Source organism: Trematomus bernacchii, unplaced genomic scaffold (genome assembly GCF_902827165.1).
Source record: "Trematomus bernacchii unplaced genomic scaffold, fTreBer1.1, whole genome shotgun sequence".
Lineage (NCBI taxonomy): Eukaryota > Metazoa > Chordata > Actinopteri > Perciformes > Nototheniidae > Trematomus > Trematomus bernacchii.
The window spans coordinates 4,270,881-4,291,517 of record NW_022987685.1 but is presented as its reverse complement, the minus strand read 5'-3'; the positions used below and the strand labels follow the sequence as shown (position 1 = coordinate 4,291,517).

Sequence of the window (20,637 nt, the reverse complement as noted above, 5' to 3'; positions counted from 1 at the left end):
TTCCCCTTTCTTTCAATCGTTGAATTTGTGATTTCTTCAGGGAATTTCTTTATTGCACCATATCACTGCATATACCTAGCTGCTGTCCAATAAAAGCATGGCATCAGAACAGGGAGCTCCTTAAAATAAAATGTGTGGTTTTCAGGCAGTGATGTCATTTTCATAGATGGTAGTCATTTTATTGCTAACTCATTGTGACCTTGTCAAAGAGTACATCAGCTATCCATCAGCACCGCTGTTTCTAATATCATTAATCAGGACAGCATGACATTAAGATGTGCTATGCTTTTCTAAATGGTGATGTGCCTTTGTTAATGTTATCAGTTACACCTGTAAACATGTCCCCCTCACCTAACAGGTTTTATTTACCACAAAAAACACCAATTAACCTATTCAGTTTCAGCTATAAATGCGCTGAATTGGCCAATCTTAAAAGGTTAATGAGATGAACAAACGGCATTAAGCTGGAGCCATAAATAGTAGCTTAAACTCCTGTAAGTATCCTAAACATTTAAATTCAGTTGTTGTCACGAAGCAGTCTCAAACAATGGGTATTGCTGCAGCCATGACAGGCAGGAATAATATACAAAACGCTGAAGCTGACTTGCAATGAGATGTTTTCTTATTCTTTCAATCTCTTGTCTTTTTCAGCATTTGGCAGAATCAGACCTCCCACGTAAAAGTGGCTTATTGTCAAAGTGAGAGGGAAGTTATAGGGTGGATTAGAGGGAGGTAGAAGTGAAGATATATACGGTGATATATGGGGATTTAGCAGCTTGTATCCCTTTCACTCCTGTTGAAATGAAATCTTACTTACTGACATCTCGCTTCCTGCTCTCCTCTGGGCCACGATCCATGAAAAGTCCTGCAGTCGGGGTCAGAGTGCAGATCTTCAGTGCTTCTCTGTCCCCTACAATGAAAGGAAAAACAATGCAATTAAAATCAGAGCATTGCTATTTTGGTGCTGTCACAACTGAGTCATGCAACAGCTTCTCTCCCAGTGGGCATTTCATACATTTCACTCGAAAAACAGCTCATATCGAATTTGATAAGCATGGCACATTGCCGCCTGAAAGGGAGAGAGTGCATAATCCTGTAAACAGGACACAGATGGAGAATTCATGCCGTGTCCTTTTTCCAAGGTGCTTCCTAAACATACTTTACCTGCCACTGATTGCTTTTTACACTTGAATTCTTATAAAGACATCTAGATTGTACATGTTATAGTGTGAGTGCATAATTACAGCATGTCTGTGTGTGACTCACTCATGTTTTATTAGCAGAATAAACCTCTGACCAATGTCATAATCAGACTCTGATGAATCATAACACCAGTTTGTGCAAATCATGCCAAGAACGGCTCCCCTGCAGCATGTTTGTAATACATCACATTATAATTCAGGTCTGCTTTCATACTGATTTGCCCTACAATGACTCCAATATGTCTAATAAGAATGACAAGAGTATTATTTTGCTTTTATGTTAGATACGGGGCTCAGCATTTTGCTCAAGGGCGAAAAACAGTGCACTGCTGTGTCTGTGACGCATCGTAGGGTCACTCAGGTGACGTTATCATCTCAAGGACTTAATTCAGCTGCAAGAGAAAACAGCAACATTTGGACACTAGGGTCTCACTAATCTGCTTGTTAAATACATGTTGCAGCTATTACATTTAGATTTACATTATATTGAATTGGTATACTTCAACTAAAGTAGGGTTTTCCAAGAAGGGCACTTACTTGTTATGACGTACAACACTGTACTTTACTTAGGTATAAGTATCTGAATATTTCTTCAACCCCCTATATGTCTTTATTTAGTGCATTGACTTCCCTGGTATGGTGCTACTTTATTGTAACCTTTTTAATGCAATTTTTTTTTTGCAATCTACTGCATGTGCTTAACCTGGTTTGTACACATTAAGATATCCTGTATAAGTTACATGAAATAGAAAGGCTCTGTACCTTCCCATCTCATGTAGCGTTAAGGATGATATATGATTCATTTAGTAAACATTTTAATAACAACTTTACTTATATAGCTACTTTTATGCAAGGTGCAAAGTTCCTAGGGATGCAACAAATAAAAACCAAACAAAAAATACTCAATATGAATTATTATAGTATATAGTTACTATAACTATATGAAATGGACCATTCTGCATAACTGCTACTTTTGTCAGTATTTATTGTAGATAATACTGGGACGGGTACAATACATTTTCATTTATTCCTCAAATATGTATTGTTTTATAATAATATTATCACAGTATTATTTATTGTACAACTGTTTTAAAAAACTGTTTCTTTTAGCTATTTATTTCCCTCACGAATGCATATGGCTCTTGGGAGTGAAATAACTTTGTATTTGAGTATTTAATAATTTGACCCTGACCCTGCAGCTGGAGGCCGAGGATCAGGGTGACCACCAAGCGGCGCTTCAGTCCCTGTGGCCGGGCCGGGGTGAGCGGAGGATCGGGTTACACACCGCCCCGTCTTTAAGCCGCACACAGAGCGCCGTTAGCCGCAGGACAACAGCAGAGTAGAGGGTACTGAGATCCGGGAAGTAAAGGCTCCACACTCATGTAAGTGATACATTATTCTCTAAAGTCGCTACGGGAAATCTTAATGAACATTTAGGATTATTGAAACAACTAAATATGTGTGCAACAGGCGCCTTTGTTAGCTACACTGTCGCTAATGAGAGGAAAATATCCCGAGACGCCTATCCTGTGGTCACCAAGAAGCAGAACATAGGGGGGATTTAAATAGCTTTTAGTGTCTCTTTCTAAGTATAACGTGTGTTCAGTTCACTGTAAGTAGCCTCCGTTTGACCCACAGCAGCGATACTTTAACTTCTTCACCGTGGGAAGCCTGTTGCTCCTCCATGGATGAGATGGAGGTGGAGGAGGAGCTGAGGAAAGCGGATTGTTCCGAGTGCCCTGGTCACTTTATCAAAACACTAGCTAACCTCAGTGGATTTACTAGAAATACGCATACTTATATTGTAGCAAACGCTTTAATATGATAAGTAAGTGTAACGCGGCCGGGGACATAGTCGAGCTACTTTGGGTTTTATTTTGCAGAATAAGTCCTCGGTGACAGTCCGGTATTATTAGCATATAGTCACAGCAAAGCTGACACGTGATTATTTTCGGAGGTAAATGCATCCTTAAAGCTCTGTGTTTGGGGTAAAGTCCACTTTGTGACATTAGCTAATGGGTTTCTGAGTCATTTGAGTCACATTTATGCTTCTTTCTGTTTTATCTAAAGCACACTGAATCACCCATGTGTAGGCCTATGTTATGTGCTACACATATGAACCTGCTATTTTTGCATATTAATGCAATAGCATATTAAAAACAAACTGGGCAGCCTAGAGAAATAAACTGCTAAATCTAAAAGCATATTATTATATTTATTTATTTATTACATTTAAAAAGTATATTTCTCTGGAACTGGATGCCAGTTGTTATATTAATCATTATGTGGGTGCTCATACACATTACAAATGTTTTAGTACCAGTAATAAAGTAGTACAAATCAATCGATTTATGCAGCACGAATATATTTCCCTGCAGCTATTTATTAAACATTTGTATACTAGTGCAGGAGATTCAAAATGAGATTGTACACCAAAATAAACCCATTAACACACAGCGACCACATCCTGTATTTGAAAGTTCATTAGTCATTTAGAAAGGTATAATGAAGCAAAAATAAATAACAACAAATAAACTGGGCTGATCCTGCTGACTCATGCTGGAGCTATTCTAAGAGTCGGCTTTTAATTACCTCAGCAATCTCCTTTAATCTAATGTCCCCCTGAGTCATGTCGTGCTCGTAACAAAGTCTCTGCTGGACTCAAGTGTGACAGCCATGACACTGATGGCAGTGTTAGCAAAACATACAAACCCACAGCTACCTCCATATTATGTGTTAAAATACCTTCATACTGTGTTATTATCAGGCTTTAGTTTAAAGATGTGATGAGTCAAGGTTTCACAGCTTCATTCTTGCATGTAGAAAATACCTGAAAAATATCAAATACAATGAAAGATATGGTCTACTAACTGTCAAAAAACATTATAAATCAGATGCATTTGGAGTTATGGAAAGAATATTAATTATTAATATTATTAAGATAATTCAGACATTGGATTAAATTATTTTCCCAAATATTAAATATGCTAAATAAATACAATTAAAATAAAACCACACAACTAAAGTAATACATAATAATAAGGTTACAGTTTATTCTCTCTCCTGTTGGCTTAATGTTAGTAACATTCTTATAATAATAATAAACACGCACAAATGTTGGAGGTCCTCGCCATATATCATGCCATAAGTTGTTAAGGTAATTTTGCGACATGCCTACATAAAGTTGCATTAATCAGTTGATAAGTTAAATGACAAAATGTCATCTGCAACTTTTTTGATAATTAATGATGAACATTGTAGTTTAGTTTTATTCTCGCTTTTATTATGTATTATGCAATAGATCACGTTAGGCTGTGGTAAATTCTAATGTGCATTTCATATTCTGACATTTTAAAGAAAAAACAATTAGTCTAGAAAATAAACCACAGATTAATACACGATAAAGATAATTGTTGCAGCGCTATTATGATCCACGCAGAGTATTACAATGGTTTTAAAATAACTGATAAGACTGACTATAAATATTTTTAATCAGCAGAATGCTCTTTAACGTGCTATGTTTATCTGATAGGAGTAAATTGGACCACCGTGTTTTCGCTGGCTGCGAACATGTCATGCATATTCCAAAACTGCTGCAACAGTGCAGTGAATGACATCTCTAACACACAGTAGATGTGACTTCAGTTCTGCAGCACCATGTTCCTGTGTTGCTGTTATGGTGAAGCATTTTAAGACAACAATATGTCCCTGAAAGAGCAGAAATGAATCAGTTTTGCTCTTCATGTTGACCTTTCCAATAGAGAGGTTTTTAAGAAGTGTGGTTCAGACGAGAATTAGTGTCTACAGCTCTTACTTTCTGTTTCTACCGAGTGTGTTGTGGAAAGATTGTCTTTCCAGAAATGTATTTCTCTGACTGTTAAGAAAAATACATTGTGTTTTTTTTGTTACAGGCCTTGAGGAAGGGAAACGAGTGGCGTTGCTGTTAATGGAACGAAATCACACCCATCTGGAATTGTAAAAATGATTGAAACAATGGGTGAGTAATCACTTTGGTGATTTTCTCTCCCTGATAGTCTTTAAAAAATCATGATAAATAGCCCTAAATCCTCCCAAAAAGTGTTTTGCCTATAGTCTTGCCGTGGACCAACTTTACTGTCTCTTATAGAAAATATTACACACACTACAGGAAAGGGAAAAAACACAAATGGCATAAAAGGGCCTCTTTAACATCCTTATGCAGCTGAAACAGATACCTGCATAAGAGCAGTGGCAACAGAAAAAACCAAGCTGATACTCTAATGTTATCGTCTTGTTTACAACCGTTGTTCAAACTACAAAGCGTCTTAAGTGCAGAAAGGGCTCCTGGACGTTATAAAAAGCTCGATGAGGTGTTAGTCACGCTCCGTGAGCTTTGGAAATTGCTTCATTTTTGTCCAGCGTAGACCGGGCTGACCCATCCTCACTAACAAGCCTCTCTGGAGTTTACAGCTTATGCAGGGTCCAGCAGGCAGACTGAGGAGGGGCTGCTGCTCTTATCTGCTGATACACACTCTCTGTTCCTGTGCAACACACCACTGACACTAATGGAAACAAGAGGACACATTGCTATTCTGAAGAGAAACTGTTTTATTTCTTCTGGTGCAAAACCTGATGCTGCGTGATCTTTAGAGCAGCCGAGCTTCCTCTGTGCCGATTTACTGGTGGACTGTAATGAAGTATATTTACTAAAAAAGAACATTTTCGTATTGTTACTTTTACTTAAAGGTGGGGTATGTAATTTATTTCAGAAACACTTTTTGTTATATTCCATGGAATGCTCTTAACATCCCGATAGCAATGAATATATTAAATGCTTTGACAATAAATACATACAACAATTCATCTGTGGAAGCCGTAGCGCTGTAAAAAGCACGACCAATAATTTTAGCCGGCCCACCTTTAATCTGAGTACTTCTTCCACCACTGCTATTTACAGATAGTTAAAGATACACGTTAAAAGACAATATGGGGTATATTTTGAAACACAAATGCTAAAAGTACAAATAAAAGTGTATTTTAAGGTCCAAACAACCTTTCTATCTCACTCTCTGCCCATGCACTGATTAAGCCTCTCTTCTCCACCGTCCTCTCCTCCACTCTGGTGCTGTCACTGAAATATGTGACGGCCTGCAGACACTCAGCGTGCCTTGCAGGCGGTGGAGCGTCTCCAGGCCCGGCTGAAGGAGCGGGGGGAGGTGCCCACCGAGGAGAAGCTCAGCCTACTCAAGTCTGTGCTCCAGAGCCCCCTCTTTCACCAGATCCTCGCCCTGCAGAAGTCCGTGCAGCACCTCAGAGACCAGGTACCCCCACAAATATTGCATCCACATAATGTGAAAAACACAACTATAGGACTATTTATCTAATGAAGTTGTTTCTTGTTTTTTCTTCTCATCTGCTTTTTAATAAAGCTCGCTTTTTGTTACCAGACCTTTTTATTTTATTTTTCCTGCATTTGCATCCTATATTCCCCAACCCTGACAAAATTCTATGAATATTTTGGACAAAACAAGACATTTCAATGCATCATCTTTTGACTAAGATCAAACTATGAGTATGATTAGACGATGATCTCTGTTTAGAATTATAGTTGGAGCCCTTCAAAGAAAATAAATGCAAAGATGCAATTTTGCAAGTACAGAAACTATGAGGCCATATTAATGCCAATCTGAAAAAAACAAAAAACAGTTAAGTAGCCTGGGGAGTGAGGATTGATTCTACGAGAAGACAAAAGTCACATTTACAAGAAGAAATCTCAGAAATGTGTGGATTTTTTGGTCAAGAAACAGAAATATTATCTCTCAGATGATACACTATTTTTTCTTGTATCTTTGTCAGATTCTTAAAAAAAAAATGTTATGACTATGATCTTTGAACTTTGTGTTTTTTTTCTCTCGATACAAACTTTTTCTAAACCTACAATAAGCTGAATAAACCCTTGTATGTAGTAGCTCCTGTGCACAAGACAAACAATTACAGCAAGTTTTAATGCTTTGGATATATATTTGGGCATTTTATTAATAGTTTGAAGACTGACTTGAAGTGTTTTGGTTACATGACAAACATAACATCTTCAACAACAAGGTCAAAAAGAAACTACAGCATCACAGTAAGGTTAATTTATCAACAATGCTTTTATCTTTCCTCCACCCTTTAAAATCCCCTCTCCCAAAAGTGCTGCTGCTTTGGCCAAATTGCTGTCAGAGTTCATGAGCCGACCGTAGTGAGGGTACAGATAGAAGGTCTAACTTTTCAGGCTGATTCTCTCCATTGAGAATAAATCGTTTGAGAGGAAGAGGCAGAGAGCTCTCCAGTCTCAGTGGAATGGGGCCGGGGCGAGCGTTTGAGAAATAGAGACGGAAATATGTGAGCTATGCAGTGGGAGGCAGGGATGCTCCAGCCTTTAGCCCACTGAGGAATTTAGATTATAAAAGTCTGCTGGCATTTTTCTATGCTGGAGGTTTTACTCATTGCAAAGGAGTCCTACATTCCTCCTGTGTGTGTGCTGATGCATGCTTTCTTTAGTAAGCAACACTTACCAAGTAGGTATTTATCATAATTTCCCTTCAGATCTGGTGAAAAGGGTAACAAGTCTCACTGTAGTCACTGTTGTGTTTTTAAAGCAAACTGCATTTGTTTGGCCCCCGTCAGCAGAACCAGTTTGGAGCGAGGGTGCATTTGTTTTGTGTTTTGTTGTCAGACAAGAGCCAGACACAAACACACACACACTGTCCATCTCCTGGCTCTGGTAGTTAGGCCGCGCACAGTCCACGTCGCTATGGTGACCAGGCCCGACTCTCCAATAGGAAAGAGGCCACCGTGTGAAGTGGGGCAGAAACAATTTCTTAAATGTGCAAGAACCAAACTGGAACTTTAATCCTCTTAGCCAGGCCCCAACTAACAAAGCTCATGCAACTTAGCCGCATGCTACGCTACGTTAGCATGGCCCATAGGGCTGTATGCAGCTCTAATGTGCCCTGTTTCTCAGCACTAATCTGGGCCTGTATTTAAAGGCAGCTATAATTCACACTACATGTTCCCAGAGCTAAAAGTTGTGCAGTCAACTTCCCAGAATGAAATGCACAAGTTCACAAGGACAGCTTTAGCTCGGCAGTGCCATATGCCAAATGAGTGTTTATGAAACTGTGTGTGTGTGTGTGTGTGTGTGTATTGAGTCCGTCCTTTTGAATCCAATTCAGATGGTCATAAACATTTTGGCCTTTGGCTAATGAAATTGGGAAAACACTGTTTTATGTAGATGTCTCATTCATGTAATTCATCCGTCACACAAGTAAAGTCATTGCAGTAATTAAAAGCCAAACATATTAAGGCTTCCAGATGGCCGGTGATGCTTCCCCCTGCCGCCATGGAAATATTGTGTTTGGAGCCTTGTCATTGTTGGAACATCAGCTAAGAGCCATTATACCCTGAAGGATTAGGCTGTCAGAGATCCAGCTAATCATGGCGGGATAACTAACTATCTGGCATCCCAGTGGCCTCACACAAACACACACACACACTTCAGGGTTTTGGTGTCTAAAATTAAACTAAATGTTTACGTCCACAGTTGGAATGAGTCATGATGTTTTCTTGTTTGAACTTTTAATTGTTTTCAGTTGGATTATTGCCAGTAATTGCTGCTCTCTGCAGGATTGTTTTGCAATAATCCAGAGCTGTTATGTAGCCATAAATATCACGTTTATTTTTAGATAAAATATGCAAAACAGAGTAATCTGTCACTGCAACATCTGCAGTTTTCGACTTAACTCACTACATATCTATTTCTATATTTTCAGGAGAGTCTCCCAGGGTCGTGTGAGACTGACCTCTGCGATCATGTCGCAGCAGTCAAGCCCAACGGCGGCCATGTTTCCTACTCAGACCTTTCAGCTTCTACTCTCATCAACGGCAAGCCATCGTCTGAGGAATTTGAACATCTTGTTCACTCCATGGCGCAGGTAAACACATCTGTAAAGACGAGGCAATCACTGTGCTGTTTGTCAGTGTAAGACACTCTGCTGCCAGGCTACTGTTTTATTTGATGTATTACCGCAATCATTTTATGTTTGGGTAATTTTACCACATGCACAAGAATCAGCAGGTAGAAAAACCTTAATGATATCTAGCACTACAGGCTGCAAGTTTACTCTCGAGTTACTTCTAACACACTTCTAAAGGCAGCTGCAGCTTTGATGCAAATCAGCACACCGCCAAATAACATGTGCAAATATATATGTGTTTATCATTCAGGGGCGCTACCTGGCACATGTGGATCTGCAGAAGCCAGAGTCAGGGGGTCTGGGCTTCAGCGTGGTGGGACTGAAGAGCGAGAACCGGGGAGAGCTTGGCATCTTCATCCAGGAAATACAAGCAGGAAGTGTGGCTGACTGGTATGTTAGAATTAACACGCCCTAGGACTTTTTTCTAGAAATTAAATGTATCTCGTTTCTAATTGCACCAAAAAATGTAATCAGAATCAAACCGGGACTTAAGCACCAGGTAGAAAATCATATACAGGTATTAAATGCATTGTCCAGGGCAAATGATTGCTTATTTTAAATTAGTTTTCCACTATCAAACATGCAAAAAACAATGGCTTAAAGTCCTTTCGTTCCCTGGTAAAAAAAAAAACCCAGCCTTTCCGGTTCCCAACATTACCCCAACTGTCACCAGAATTCCTGATGCTGCCTTCAAAATAAAAGCTTAAACAACTGGAATTTACTAAAATAATGACAGTAAATAATGAACCACTTACACTATACAAAACGTAATGGAAATGAATGTTTAACTATTAAATTGTACATAGAAATTAATCGTTTCAACTCTAATTGTTGTAATTCTTTCAATATAAAACTACATTTTCATGCCTTCAGAACATCATATGGCTTACGAAATACTCTAAATATTGAAATGTCAAATAGAAGCACAACCAAATGTATCTTTAGAGAGAAATGTGCCAACACAGAGAACAAAAAGGTTACACAACTAATGGTTAGTCTCCACTATTACGCTACTCTATGATAAAGACTTGATCAGAGGCAGATTTTGGTTAAGCTCTGACTTCATTTACCGCCTGTCCCCCTCACTATGTCCCTCTTCCCGGACAGCGATGGGAAGCTGAGGGAAGCGGATCAGATCTTAGCCATCAACGGGAAGATCCTGGACCAGACAGTGAGCCACCAGCAGGCCATCGGCCTCCTGCAGAGCACCTCAGAGAGGGTCCAGCTCACCGTGGCCAGAGGACCCATCCCCCAGCTCGCCAGCCCCGCAGTGTCACGCACACCCTCTGCAGCCAGCACCCTGTCTGCCAACTCCAGCGCGGTAAACACACACTCTAATATCAGCCATGATTTGAACTTGCTCATTTAGACAACCTCATTTTTGCAAAACTCGCAAAAAAACGACGCTTTGCCGATACACAAAGACACATTAGAAGCAGATCCTGCAATCCAACATGGCAGTCAAATGTGTCTGTGGCTATCAAACGGCGAACATGCATACACTTTACTTACTCATCCAACACAGTTCATGGCTGGATACATTTGTACGAATGTTCATTTGTTCTATTCTTCCTCCTCTTTCCCGGTGCCTAGTGGCAGCACGTGGAAACGATCGAGCTGGTGAACGATGGCACTGGCCTCGGCTTCGGTATCGTGGGAGGAAAGACCACCGGAGTTATTGTGAAGACCATCCTTCCTGGAGGCATCGCTGATCAGGTGACTGCTTTTTCTGAGAGATTGCTTTAAATGACTAATGTTTCTTTCCATGAAGATTCTTTGTATATACTGTAAAGTGTTTACAATAAAAAAGGCACATTTCTTTGTATTTTATGTCACTTTAAATGTTCTAAAGAGACGGCCCATGTCAATTAGGAATAATGAGAATTGCAAGCTAACTGTCACTCTTGTCTTCTGTTTGGTACTGAGCGTTTTATTATGGGTTTGATTTTATACTGAAGCTACACAGACTAATTCATGGATTACTGCACACAAGTGTCAGAGGCCCACTCGACATTACCCAAGGGCCCAAGGTGTCATGGGTAGCTTACCTACACCTGCATACATTGTACTGATATAAACACGCACAGTACCAGACAAAAAAAAGACAGAAAATTACCACAAAAACATTACAAAAAGACCACAAAATGTTATAATCTCTCTAGCCTGTCTGTGCCCAGGGGCCAATTGACTCAAATGTGTTTTTTTTAGGATGGCCGACTGCGCAGCGGGGACCACATCCTGCGGATCGGGGACACTGACCTGCTGGGGATGGGCAGCGAGCAGGTGGCCCAGGTCCTCCGGCTGTGTGGGAACCGGGTGAAGCTGGTGGTGACCCGGGGGCCCCTGGAGGAGGGCCCCTCTGTCGCTGCTGTCATGCCTGTGGTGCTGCCCACCGTCAATGAACAGGTGAGGGGACTGCTGCACTTTGAAAAGAAAAGAAAAGAGAAATGTTTTTAAGTATTGGAGTACTGATGATTGATTATTTTAAAGAAAAACAAGTCCACCTCCTTTGCCTCCATCTTTATTCTCTTTCTCTTCGTGGTTCTGAAATGAATTGAAAGAAAACTGCTGATTAATTTGCCTGTGACTCATATTTTGAGAGCAAATGTTGATTTTTATTTATTCAGCTCTAAAACATCGATTTCACAGATATTTTCAAGGCTCAGGCCTATTCAGACATTGAATGAAATTCGGTGACTCACTTTATAATTAACATCCTTTTTGCCTGCACACATTAGGGGTCTATTATTGTCACCAGCGTCAGATCGTTTATTATCAAAGAAGAAAACTGATTTGATACCCGTGTGGTGCAGTTGATGATTTGTTTTCCTCTTATCTTGTGATCAGTGGTCATTTACCTGTCTTTTCTGTTCCTCTGTTCACAGGGCTATGAGGAGGAGGAGGAGGAGGAGGAAGAGGAGGAAGAGGAGGATGAAGCGTTTGATGTGAGCCTAACGAAGAACGCACAGGGTCTGGGCATCACTATCGCCGGCTATGTTGGAGATAAAAACTCAGGTGAGAAATAGCAGACTGAATGACCATTAAAATCAGAGTATGATGTTCAAAATAAAAATATTTATAACTTCAGTATTACACAAATTGTGTCAATATATTAATTTCCAACAAAGGCACTAATTTCCCTCCTAATAAAACACTTTACAATGAACTGTTACTGGTAGTAATGGATTCATAGTATGTATGTCCTTTATGAGTGCTTTAGCCACTTTTAGCTTATCGTTTTAGGTCAATATTAGACAGTTGGACAGAAAACTTGAAATGAATGTATGCTAACGTGTTAGCCTAATAACTTTATAAGGTGTTGTCAATGCCAGTGTTTGGGAAGTGATTAGCTTCAATATAAGTGCACACAGTAAGCCTTTTTATTATGAGCTTCTTCCCTCATTTAATTAAATTGAATATGAAATGGCCTTGGCTGCAAAGTCTTTACTTTTCAAGGTTAGCATTAGGGTTCATCCCATTATTGTTTATGACTCATGTAATATTGAAACATCTGTTAGCTTTCCTCCTCGGGTCTTAATGTCCAGATTTACAGCTTTGTTCTTCATATCTTTTTTTATTTTGTGTCCTTGTTCTGCCTCCTCAGAGCCCTCTGGCATTTTTGTGAAGAGCATAACAAAAGATAGCGCTGTAGATCAAGATGGCCGCATCCATGTTGGAGACCAGATAATAGCTGTAAGTGCAACCATTATGCTCTTTGTGCTTTCTTCTCTGTAATGGCATGAGGTAAAATATTCAGTGAAGGTTTATTAGATGTATTACCGTGAGGGAATGGAGGGTGATTATGAAATGCATGATGAATAATTAACTGATAGTTATTAAAGTGTTTTTTCTTGTGACTGGGAGTCTTGAATTAGCTTCATTTCTGCAGGACGTCAAACTGTGTAATGTCTTGCATCATTTTGAAATGAGTTAATGTTGCCTTTGTGTTTTTAAAGTCCTCACATCCTCCTGTTTTGTTACTGTGTTTATGTTTTATTCTTGTGCTTTGGGATCCAATTTAAGAACTTTAAGCATTTAATTGACTGAATTATTTAAACTTGTTTTTTTTTAACTCTCCTAAATGATCTAAATAAATAAAGTTAATGGCTTGAATAGATGGGAATACTCTGGTGCTGTTTAGGGCTGCGAGTAATGATGATGTTCATTATAAATTAATGTGACGACTATTTGTTAAATGAATGGATTAATAGTTTGGTGAATTAAATGATAGCAAACAGTGAGGAGTGTCAGTTTCTCAAAGTCCAAGTAGATGACTATAAATGTCTGTAAATCCAGATTTGATAGGCTACATTTAAAAAGACATTTTCGCATGATAAATGACTTTAATGCTCAGTCAATTATCCGAAAAGCTGAAAATATAATTATTTTCTAAGTCCAAACTGAAGAAATTCACTTAAATATGATTGAAAAAAGATTGAAAGACAGATTTTAAAGGCTGACAACTGCATTTAAAGACATTTTTGCAAGAAGAAATAACTTAAACAATGAATCAAATTATTATTATTTTGACATTCTTGAAGCTCTACTGGTTAATAATGCCTATGGTTATTTCAATTTTACCTCAAACAAACAAGTATTCTATGCAATTCAGTTTACTTTTTTACATGTTCAGAGCTATACAAACACATAAGAACACCACATGAACAATTTACATCAATATGAATAATTCAAGAGGTGTAATCATAGTACTTTTCTTCCTTTTCACCGTCTCTTGTTGTATGTTATTCTTAAAAAGAAAATAAAAATAATTCCAGCTCACTCTGGTGTCTCGCCACCTGCAGGTGGACAGCGTGGACATCCAGGGCTTCACCAACCAGCAGGCGGTAGAGGTGCTGCGCCACACAGGCCACACGGTGCACCTCAAGCTGATCCGGAGGGGCTTCAAACCCGAAGACCTCCCCCCCGCTTTGGCCCCCAGCATCGGCGTGCTGCCCCCCCACACCACCATCCCCACCACCACCATAGTGCTGGAGGAGCTGGAGCTGGAGAGGAGGAAGGCAGAGGAAGAGGCTGCGGCACAAGGTAGGGATTTAATGAAAAGAGACAAAAACACACTACTTGAGAAAAAGGGACATTTGATGTGTGAACACGTGTGGCTCAGACAGGAGATATGATGCAGTAAAGACTGACAGCAAATTGAGATTTATTTTATCAAAAAAAGTTACACAACTTAAACCAACAGCATATTAAAAAGATATTGCAATTTAGAAACATGCTAAAAACTCTTAAAATGTTAGTAAAACCTACTGGAATCACTTTAACTTACATTTTGTTGAGATATACATTTTCTTTTGGCATCAAGTTTTTTACAAAAACATAATTTTAAAGTGTAAAACCTTCCCAAAATAAAAGTGAGTGAGTCTGTTCTTTCTTACGTGTATCTGTATTTTTAACAAATGCAGGCTCTATTTGTAATGTCTCTACCATGATAGAGAGCTAGACAGCTTTTTAAAGTAACTCAGTGGGAATATTTATGATTATCCCAAATTTTGAACAATACAATCCTATATTGTCCCGTCTCTAGTAGCAGCTGTTTAGCTATGGAAAGTTTTATTTGTTGAAAGCTTTTCCCTCCGGCATGGAAAAGACATAAGGACAATAATAAACAGGATTGTCACAGCAAAAGAGCCAAGGTTTTCCATAGTGTTGTTTAAAACCTGAAAAAGACCAAGTCATAGAATTAAAAACATCAACATTTACAAGGCATCCAGCAACATGGCGTTGAGTTACAGCTAAACACAAGGCTTATACACTTTTTGAATGTGAAATGATTGTGTTTTTTAGCAATTAGCAGCCATGACAAGCAGGTTTATATTGGTGTCGGCTAAATAATACATTTTGCATCCCTAATCAAAATGACACATTATAAGAGTGTGTGTTCCTCAAGCTTTTTGAAACACACTAGTTTGTTGAGTTAGAATGTATTTAAGCTAACTTACTGTGCATGAGATCATAGGTTTGATGTGGTGTTGTAATGGGTCATTTAATGTTTGGGATTAACAAAATAAATGTAACTACTCACTTAAATTGTTGCCAAGTCAGTGTTCAGGTTGTTGGAGCACACACACATTCACACACCGGCAGAGGAGCTAGTATTAGTTTTATGTGAGCACTTAAAAGGTGCTGATGTACAGCGTAGTAATTTCATGGGCGGCCACTCCGGTGCCCTGTGGAACTCCAGAGACATAAAAAGTGGTGTGAAGCTGTAAAAAAACACACGCGGGTCATTAAACAGATATTTGAAGTTTAAAGTCTGTCATAATGGGTATCATCAGCACACACAGGTAAATCCTTGTTTAAGGTAATAGGAGGAGAATATTTTTTCTAAAGTGAGGGTCATTATGAAAAAGATAGGAAATTCTCATACTACTGTACTTTGGAAGAATTAAATAATAGAGTACCAAATAATAAATAATATTAGCTCTAGCATGAGCATTAATGACAAACATAGTGTGTTACATAGTGCTCGAAAAGCAGAATAGGGACTCGTCCAAAAAAAGAAGTCCAAAAAGTCCAAACAAATAAATTGATCTGTGCCAAAGGGAGATGTCTACTCTTGTTTACATTTTATTTATAACACTATTTCTCATAAATCATAGTAAACATACACACAAACACAGTTCTGTTATTATAATTTCGAAAATGAAAATATTGTTTTGACACATTTTGAGCTAAGCTTGAAAAATGTGTACCAACACTTAATTCCTCCTGACTATTTGCATGTGCTTTCTGTATCATATTTGTTTTTGCGTAAGGTGAATCGTGATAATTGTGTTGAGTTTACTGAGCACCTATAAGTGCAGAGTAGAGCTCTGTTTCCCTGACGTGTGTGCGTCTTCCTCACTCCTCGCGGTCTGTTCACAGTCACCGCAGATGAAAAGCCACCTCAGACAAAGAGCGAAGTATCTGATGTCGGCTCGACCTCGGATCAGCTGACAGACGACACACATGGTAGGAGGAACTCTTCTTTAAGATATGTCTGACAGATAAGGGTTACTGTGTCAGGAACACACGAGCAAACACACGGTGGAGAGGAAACACTGACAGGTGTTTAAAAAATTCAGATAACACTCTTCTTAAGTGGGTCAGAGCTCGAAGACTTTGCAAATAGTTCGAAATGTAAGTCACTATGCAGGCTGAGTTTATCACGTTTTAGCATTTTTTTCTCGTTTTGTGCATTAATGCTTTGCTGTTGTGTTTTCCAAGGGATGAAGCTAACAGCCTTTGAGGAAGAGGAACTGATGAAGAAGTGGCTCGAGATTCTGGGTCCAAGTAATGAAGTTGTAGTAAGTTTTGTTTTGAATATTAATTATTTTCTCTCATGCATTAAATTAGATTTTCAACCCATTAGTCTACTAAAAGATGAGTTTATTAATTGTTGCGATAATCTAACTTTTGAGTCATTAAGCATGCTAAAGTGTTTCTTGAAACTCAAATATGGAGACGTTCTGTTTTTTTTCCACTTTATATATCTTAACAAGACATTTGAAGACATCACGTTGGACTGTGAGAACCTAAGATAGACCGAAGCATTCATCTTAACATAAAACTGCTCTCTTTAAAAAAGCGGAATGACCTGAGTGGCAACACAAAAGGGATTGAGATATAACTGGGATGTTATTCTACAGGTGGCTCAGGTGGAGAAGTTCAGTGCGAGCAGCGGGCTGGGCATCAGTCTGGAGGCGAGCAGCGGACATCACTACATCCGCTCCGTCCTTCCTGAGGGACCTGTGGGTCGCTGCGGGAAGCTCTTCAGCGGAGATGAACTGCTTGAGGTGCAAAAAACACACTTTCAACAGTGTTTCCATTTTGTCTTTGACATTGTTGCCATTAATACTTACAAAGGCTGAACTATCAACATGTACCTACTACTACTACTACTTACCTACTACACCTAAATGAAGCTAATGCTAGCCTCTCCTCTCTCAGGTCAACGGCTTGTCTCTGATTGGTGAAACGCACAAGGAAGTGGTGAGGATCCTGAAGGAGCTTCCTCTCTGCGTCTTCATGACCTGCTGCAGACCCGCCCCCCACCTGCAGACTGACATGCACGATGTCCAACCAGAACCAGAGATTCTGTCTACAGTGTCTGCATTAAAGGTACTGCAAATGCAATGCTCAAACATAGCAGATGTACTTGAATGTATTATTGTTTTAATATACATTTTAATGAGCATTAGATAGCATTTGTCAAGCATGATTTGGGAGTAAACACCTGCATTTTAAGGGCTATTGTAGCAGAAGATGCATTCAAGTCGAGTTGGAAACTACACACCTTAGCATGCATTGATGGTATCATGAAAATGATTTCCCATTTCTGCATATGAAAGGGAATATGGAGTGCAAAGTTCTCCCGCTATTAAAACCCATTGCTCGTTATTAGCTTAGCACGATCTGTTAATCGCTCCATTGACTTTGAATGAAGTCTTATCAAAAAGCAGAGAAACGTTTATTAGGACCAATTCTAGTAATATGTCTGCACCAAACATGTGCAGGAGATATGAGACATCAGAAACATCTAGTCTCTTGGGGAAGGTGGGTTTCATCTATCCAGCTTTAACAGTGATAATCTGCTAAGGCCCGATCATCCCCGGAGATATTTCCCTTTTATCTCCTGCCAGAATCACACCGGAGGGTAGCAGCCCAGGGGTTGGGACTGAAAGTGAGGCAGGCAGGCTGTTACAGATGGATTTTGGGCTTTTCTTTCCGCAGAAACAAATAGACCTGAGCATTGTGCGGGCGGCTGCAGACTCAGAGGTGAAGGCAGCAGCAGCAGCAGCAGCAGCATCAGTGACAGAGGAAAATGTGACGGAGGAGGTCGTAGCCTCTCCTCTGGCCATGTGGGAGCTGGAGATCCAGAACATCGAGCTGGAGAAAGGAGAAGGAGGATTGGGATTCAGCATCCTCGACTACCAGGTGGGAAATCTTTAGTATACGTTGTTTACAGTTTGCTAGTTGTAGGCAGGCCTTTCAGAAAAGTGCACAGACTTCAATCTGTATATTAATATTGTATATTCAATAGAGATTATCTAAATCTTTCACAGTTGATATATACAAATACATACTGTTTATTCTTTATTTTATTGTGCAAAGTCTTGTAAAAAAAGTATTTCCGATACAATAAAAGTATATCTAATGGTATCCTAATGGCTTATTTAATGATATTATATTAAACTCACAGATCGGTTCTTTTTATACATGATGTTGTGTTTCTATCATAAACCTAAGGAGCAGAAAGTTCGATATTTATCGAGTATTGCCTTTTTTCACCCATATTTAATGCTAATTCTGACGGCTGTACACATATTATATAAATATCTGAGCCTGTCATCCACTTTGGGAACAGTAGGTATCATTTAGCATTACATTTATTTCCATTAAATAATCACTGTAAACTTCTTTAAAACTAGCTTCTACGATTTTTTGTTACGGTCAACCCTATGAATTGATTCTGGTCAAGAAAAGGATATTTTACAACACATTTATTTGTTGTAGTTGGAGAGTCTAGTGTTGTTTCCTCAGAAAAAAAGAATAGTACATTTCCTGTGATTTCCATGTACATTTGAGTCTGTGAAGTTTACCTGTTGTTCCTCCGCCTCAGGACCCGCTGGACCCGGCCAAGACGGTGATCGTGATCCGCTCTCTGGTTCCCGGCGGCGTGGCGGAGCATGACGGCCGGCTGCTGCCAGGAGACCGCCTCATGTACGTGAACAGCACGGAGCTGGAGAACGGCAGCCTGGAGGACGCAGTGCAGGCGCTGAAGGGGGCCCAGCTGGGCATGGTGCAGATAGGAGTGTCCAAACCGCTGCCTGTAAGCAAACAATCAGCATTTAAATTATTATGAAGGAAAATATCACTTGTGTTGTGGGCGATAACAGGGCAAATGTGTGCTTTTTTTTAGTTATGCTTTTATAACAATGTGTCCCTGTGAGTCAGCTTGTCGTGAGGGTTCAGCTTACGAGGCCTTGAATATTTCATGCAGGAAAAAGAGAGGAGGCTTAGCTTTCCACCCACTGCTCATTCAGAGGAGGCATCCAGCCTTTAACGCTCTTGTTTCATATACTATGTTTTTGGATTTTCTAGGCCCTGTTGTACGTTTTACCACATCGGGGCAGCTGTGTGAATATTGGGCCTGTCCAACAGCATGTTCACCGCTGCAGGCTCCAGCTCTCTTTGTACGTCGCTCTCTGCAAAATTGCTCGCATTCTTTCAGCTTTACAGCTTGGTTTCCCCCGTATTGAATCTGCCGCTGGATTACGCAGTAAGACCTCTGGGCTGCCGAGGTTAGATTACAGAGCTGCAGGAAACTGGAGTTAAACACCGCTCCTGCAGGACGGGGATCTTCTTCTGAGGGGGATTTTGTGTAGCATGTCTAGGCTGCATGCTACACAAAATCAATATCAAGAGCTTTAACGAATACATATGAAATGTTCTTGAGCTTGTCTGTGACGTTTGGGCAACTTCCCTGCAGCCCTATCTTTCTCTTTAATCAGCTCTCAATAACTTCTAACATATTTTCCTCATTCCATACTAACTCATTTGTACCTGATTCGGTCATTAAAACAATTTAAAAAATCAGATTATTTGAAGCTGGAGACTCTGAAATGATTTCTCCACTTTCCTAGGGAATATGTGGATATTCCCACTCTCCACACCCCTATGGTGAGCAGGAAATTACTCCATCATCCACCATCCATTCATTTGACTTCAACAATATTTTGGTTGAAGAAGGAGAGGAAGAAGGACCGGCTGAGGGCAACGTTTACCGAGCAGAGCCGGCATTGGTTAGTTAGCTTCTGGGAAAAACTAAAAAATCAATCAGAACATCCTGAAAATGGAAAAACAGATTTTGCTTAACATATTTGCTTCTGCTTATATTGACCATTACTCTGACACATAGATGCCATATATGATGTGATTCAATAGTTTCTGTGATTAGATAGTTCACCTCATTGATCAACTATAAGGTTTTCAGTGCCAGTTGGTTACTGTTCTTCCATTGATGATCACAGATCGACACCAGCGAGGCGGAGCAGTTAGATCATTCTTACTCCACGATGGACGACGACTCTTTCCAGGCGTCCATGATGGCTCTGCACGGCAGCAGCTGCAGCGCCGACCTGGACTACCTGCACGCATCTACACCCAAGGTAAGAGGCACAGGGAATATACCCCACGTTATTCTCACATAGATAATATGGCACATTTACACATCAGACTAGGCATATTCTGTGTACTCGCGTCTCCCAGATGAATAATTGCAGTGATTCTATATATACACTATATTTAGTGAAAAATGCACTTCATGCGGTTTTAAACAACATTTTTAACATGTATCTTTTAGATCTTGGTGCTTTTTCACTCTCTATTTTAATTATATGAAGGATAATGGTGATGGGAGGTCTTGATCTGAGTTT

The 20,637-nt window shown here is 39.7% G+C and overlaps 1 protein-coding gene across 6 annotated transcripts in view; it reads left to right on the top strand.

Annotated features, from left to right (window-relative positions):
- The first annotated feature begins 2,478 nt into the window (after positions 1-2,478).
- The window catches only part of LOC117487888 (multiple PDZ domain protein), a 49,380-nt gene continuing 31,221 nt past the window's right edge, over positions 2,479-20,637 (top strand). For 5 of the 6 annotated variants that reach the window (XM_034136639.1, XM_034136641.1, XM_034136640.1 and 2 more), the window contains exons 1-19: positions 2,479-2,584; positions 5,114-5,199; positions 6,336-6,502; positions 8,996-9,157; positions 9,450-9,589; positions 10,307-10,520; positions 10,793-10,915; positions 11,408-11,605; positions 12,085-12,214; positions 12,804-12,892; positions 14,002-14,242; positions 16,085-16,171; positions 16,427-16,506; positions 16,849-16,995; positions 17,150-17,320; positions 17,933-18,136; positions 18,822-19,031; positions 19,846-20,004; positions 20,233-20,370. In XM_034136639.1, the coding sequence (XP_033992530.1) occupies positions 5,184-5,199; positions 6,336-6,502; positions 8,996-9,157; positions 9,450-9,589; positions 10,307-10,520; positions 10,793-10,915; positions 11,408-11,605; positions 12,085-12,214; positions 12,804-12,892; positions 14,002-14,242; positions 16,085-16,171; positions 16,427-16,506; positions 16,849-16,995; positions 17,150-17,320; positions 17,933-18,136; positions 18,822-19,031; positions 19,846-20,004; positions 20,233-20,370 (2,676 nt within the window). In that variant the 5' untranslated portion in view covers positions 2,479-2,584; positions 5,114-5,183. The remainder of the gene's footprint in view (positions 2,585-5,113; positions 5,200-6,335; positions 6,503-8,995; positions 9,158-9,449; positions 9,590-10,306; positions 10,521-10,792; positions 10,916-11,407; positions 11,606-12,084; positions 12,215-12,803; positions 12,893-14,001; positions 14,243-16,084; positions 16,172-16,426; positions 16,507-16,848; positions 16,996-17,149; positions 17,321-17,932; positions 18,137-18,821; positions 19,032-19,845; positions 20,005-20,232; positions 20,371-20,637) is intronic. The other variant, XM_034136642.1, reaches the window with a different exon arrangement.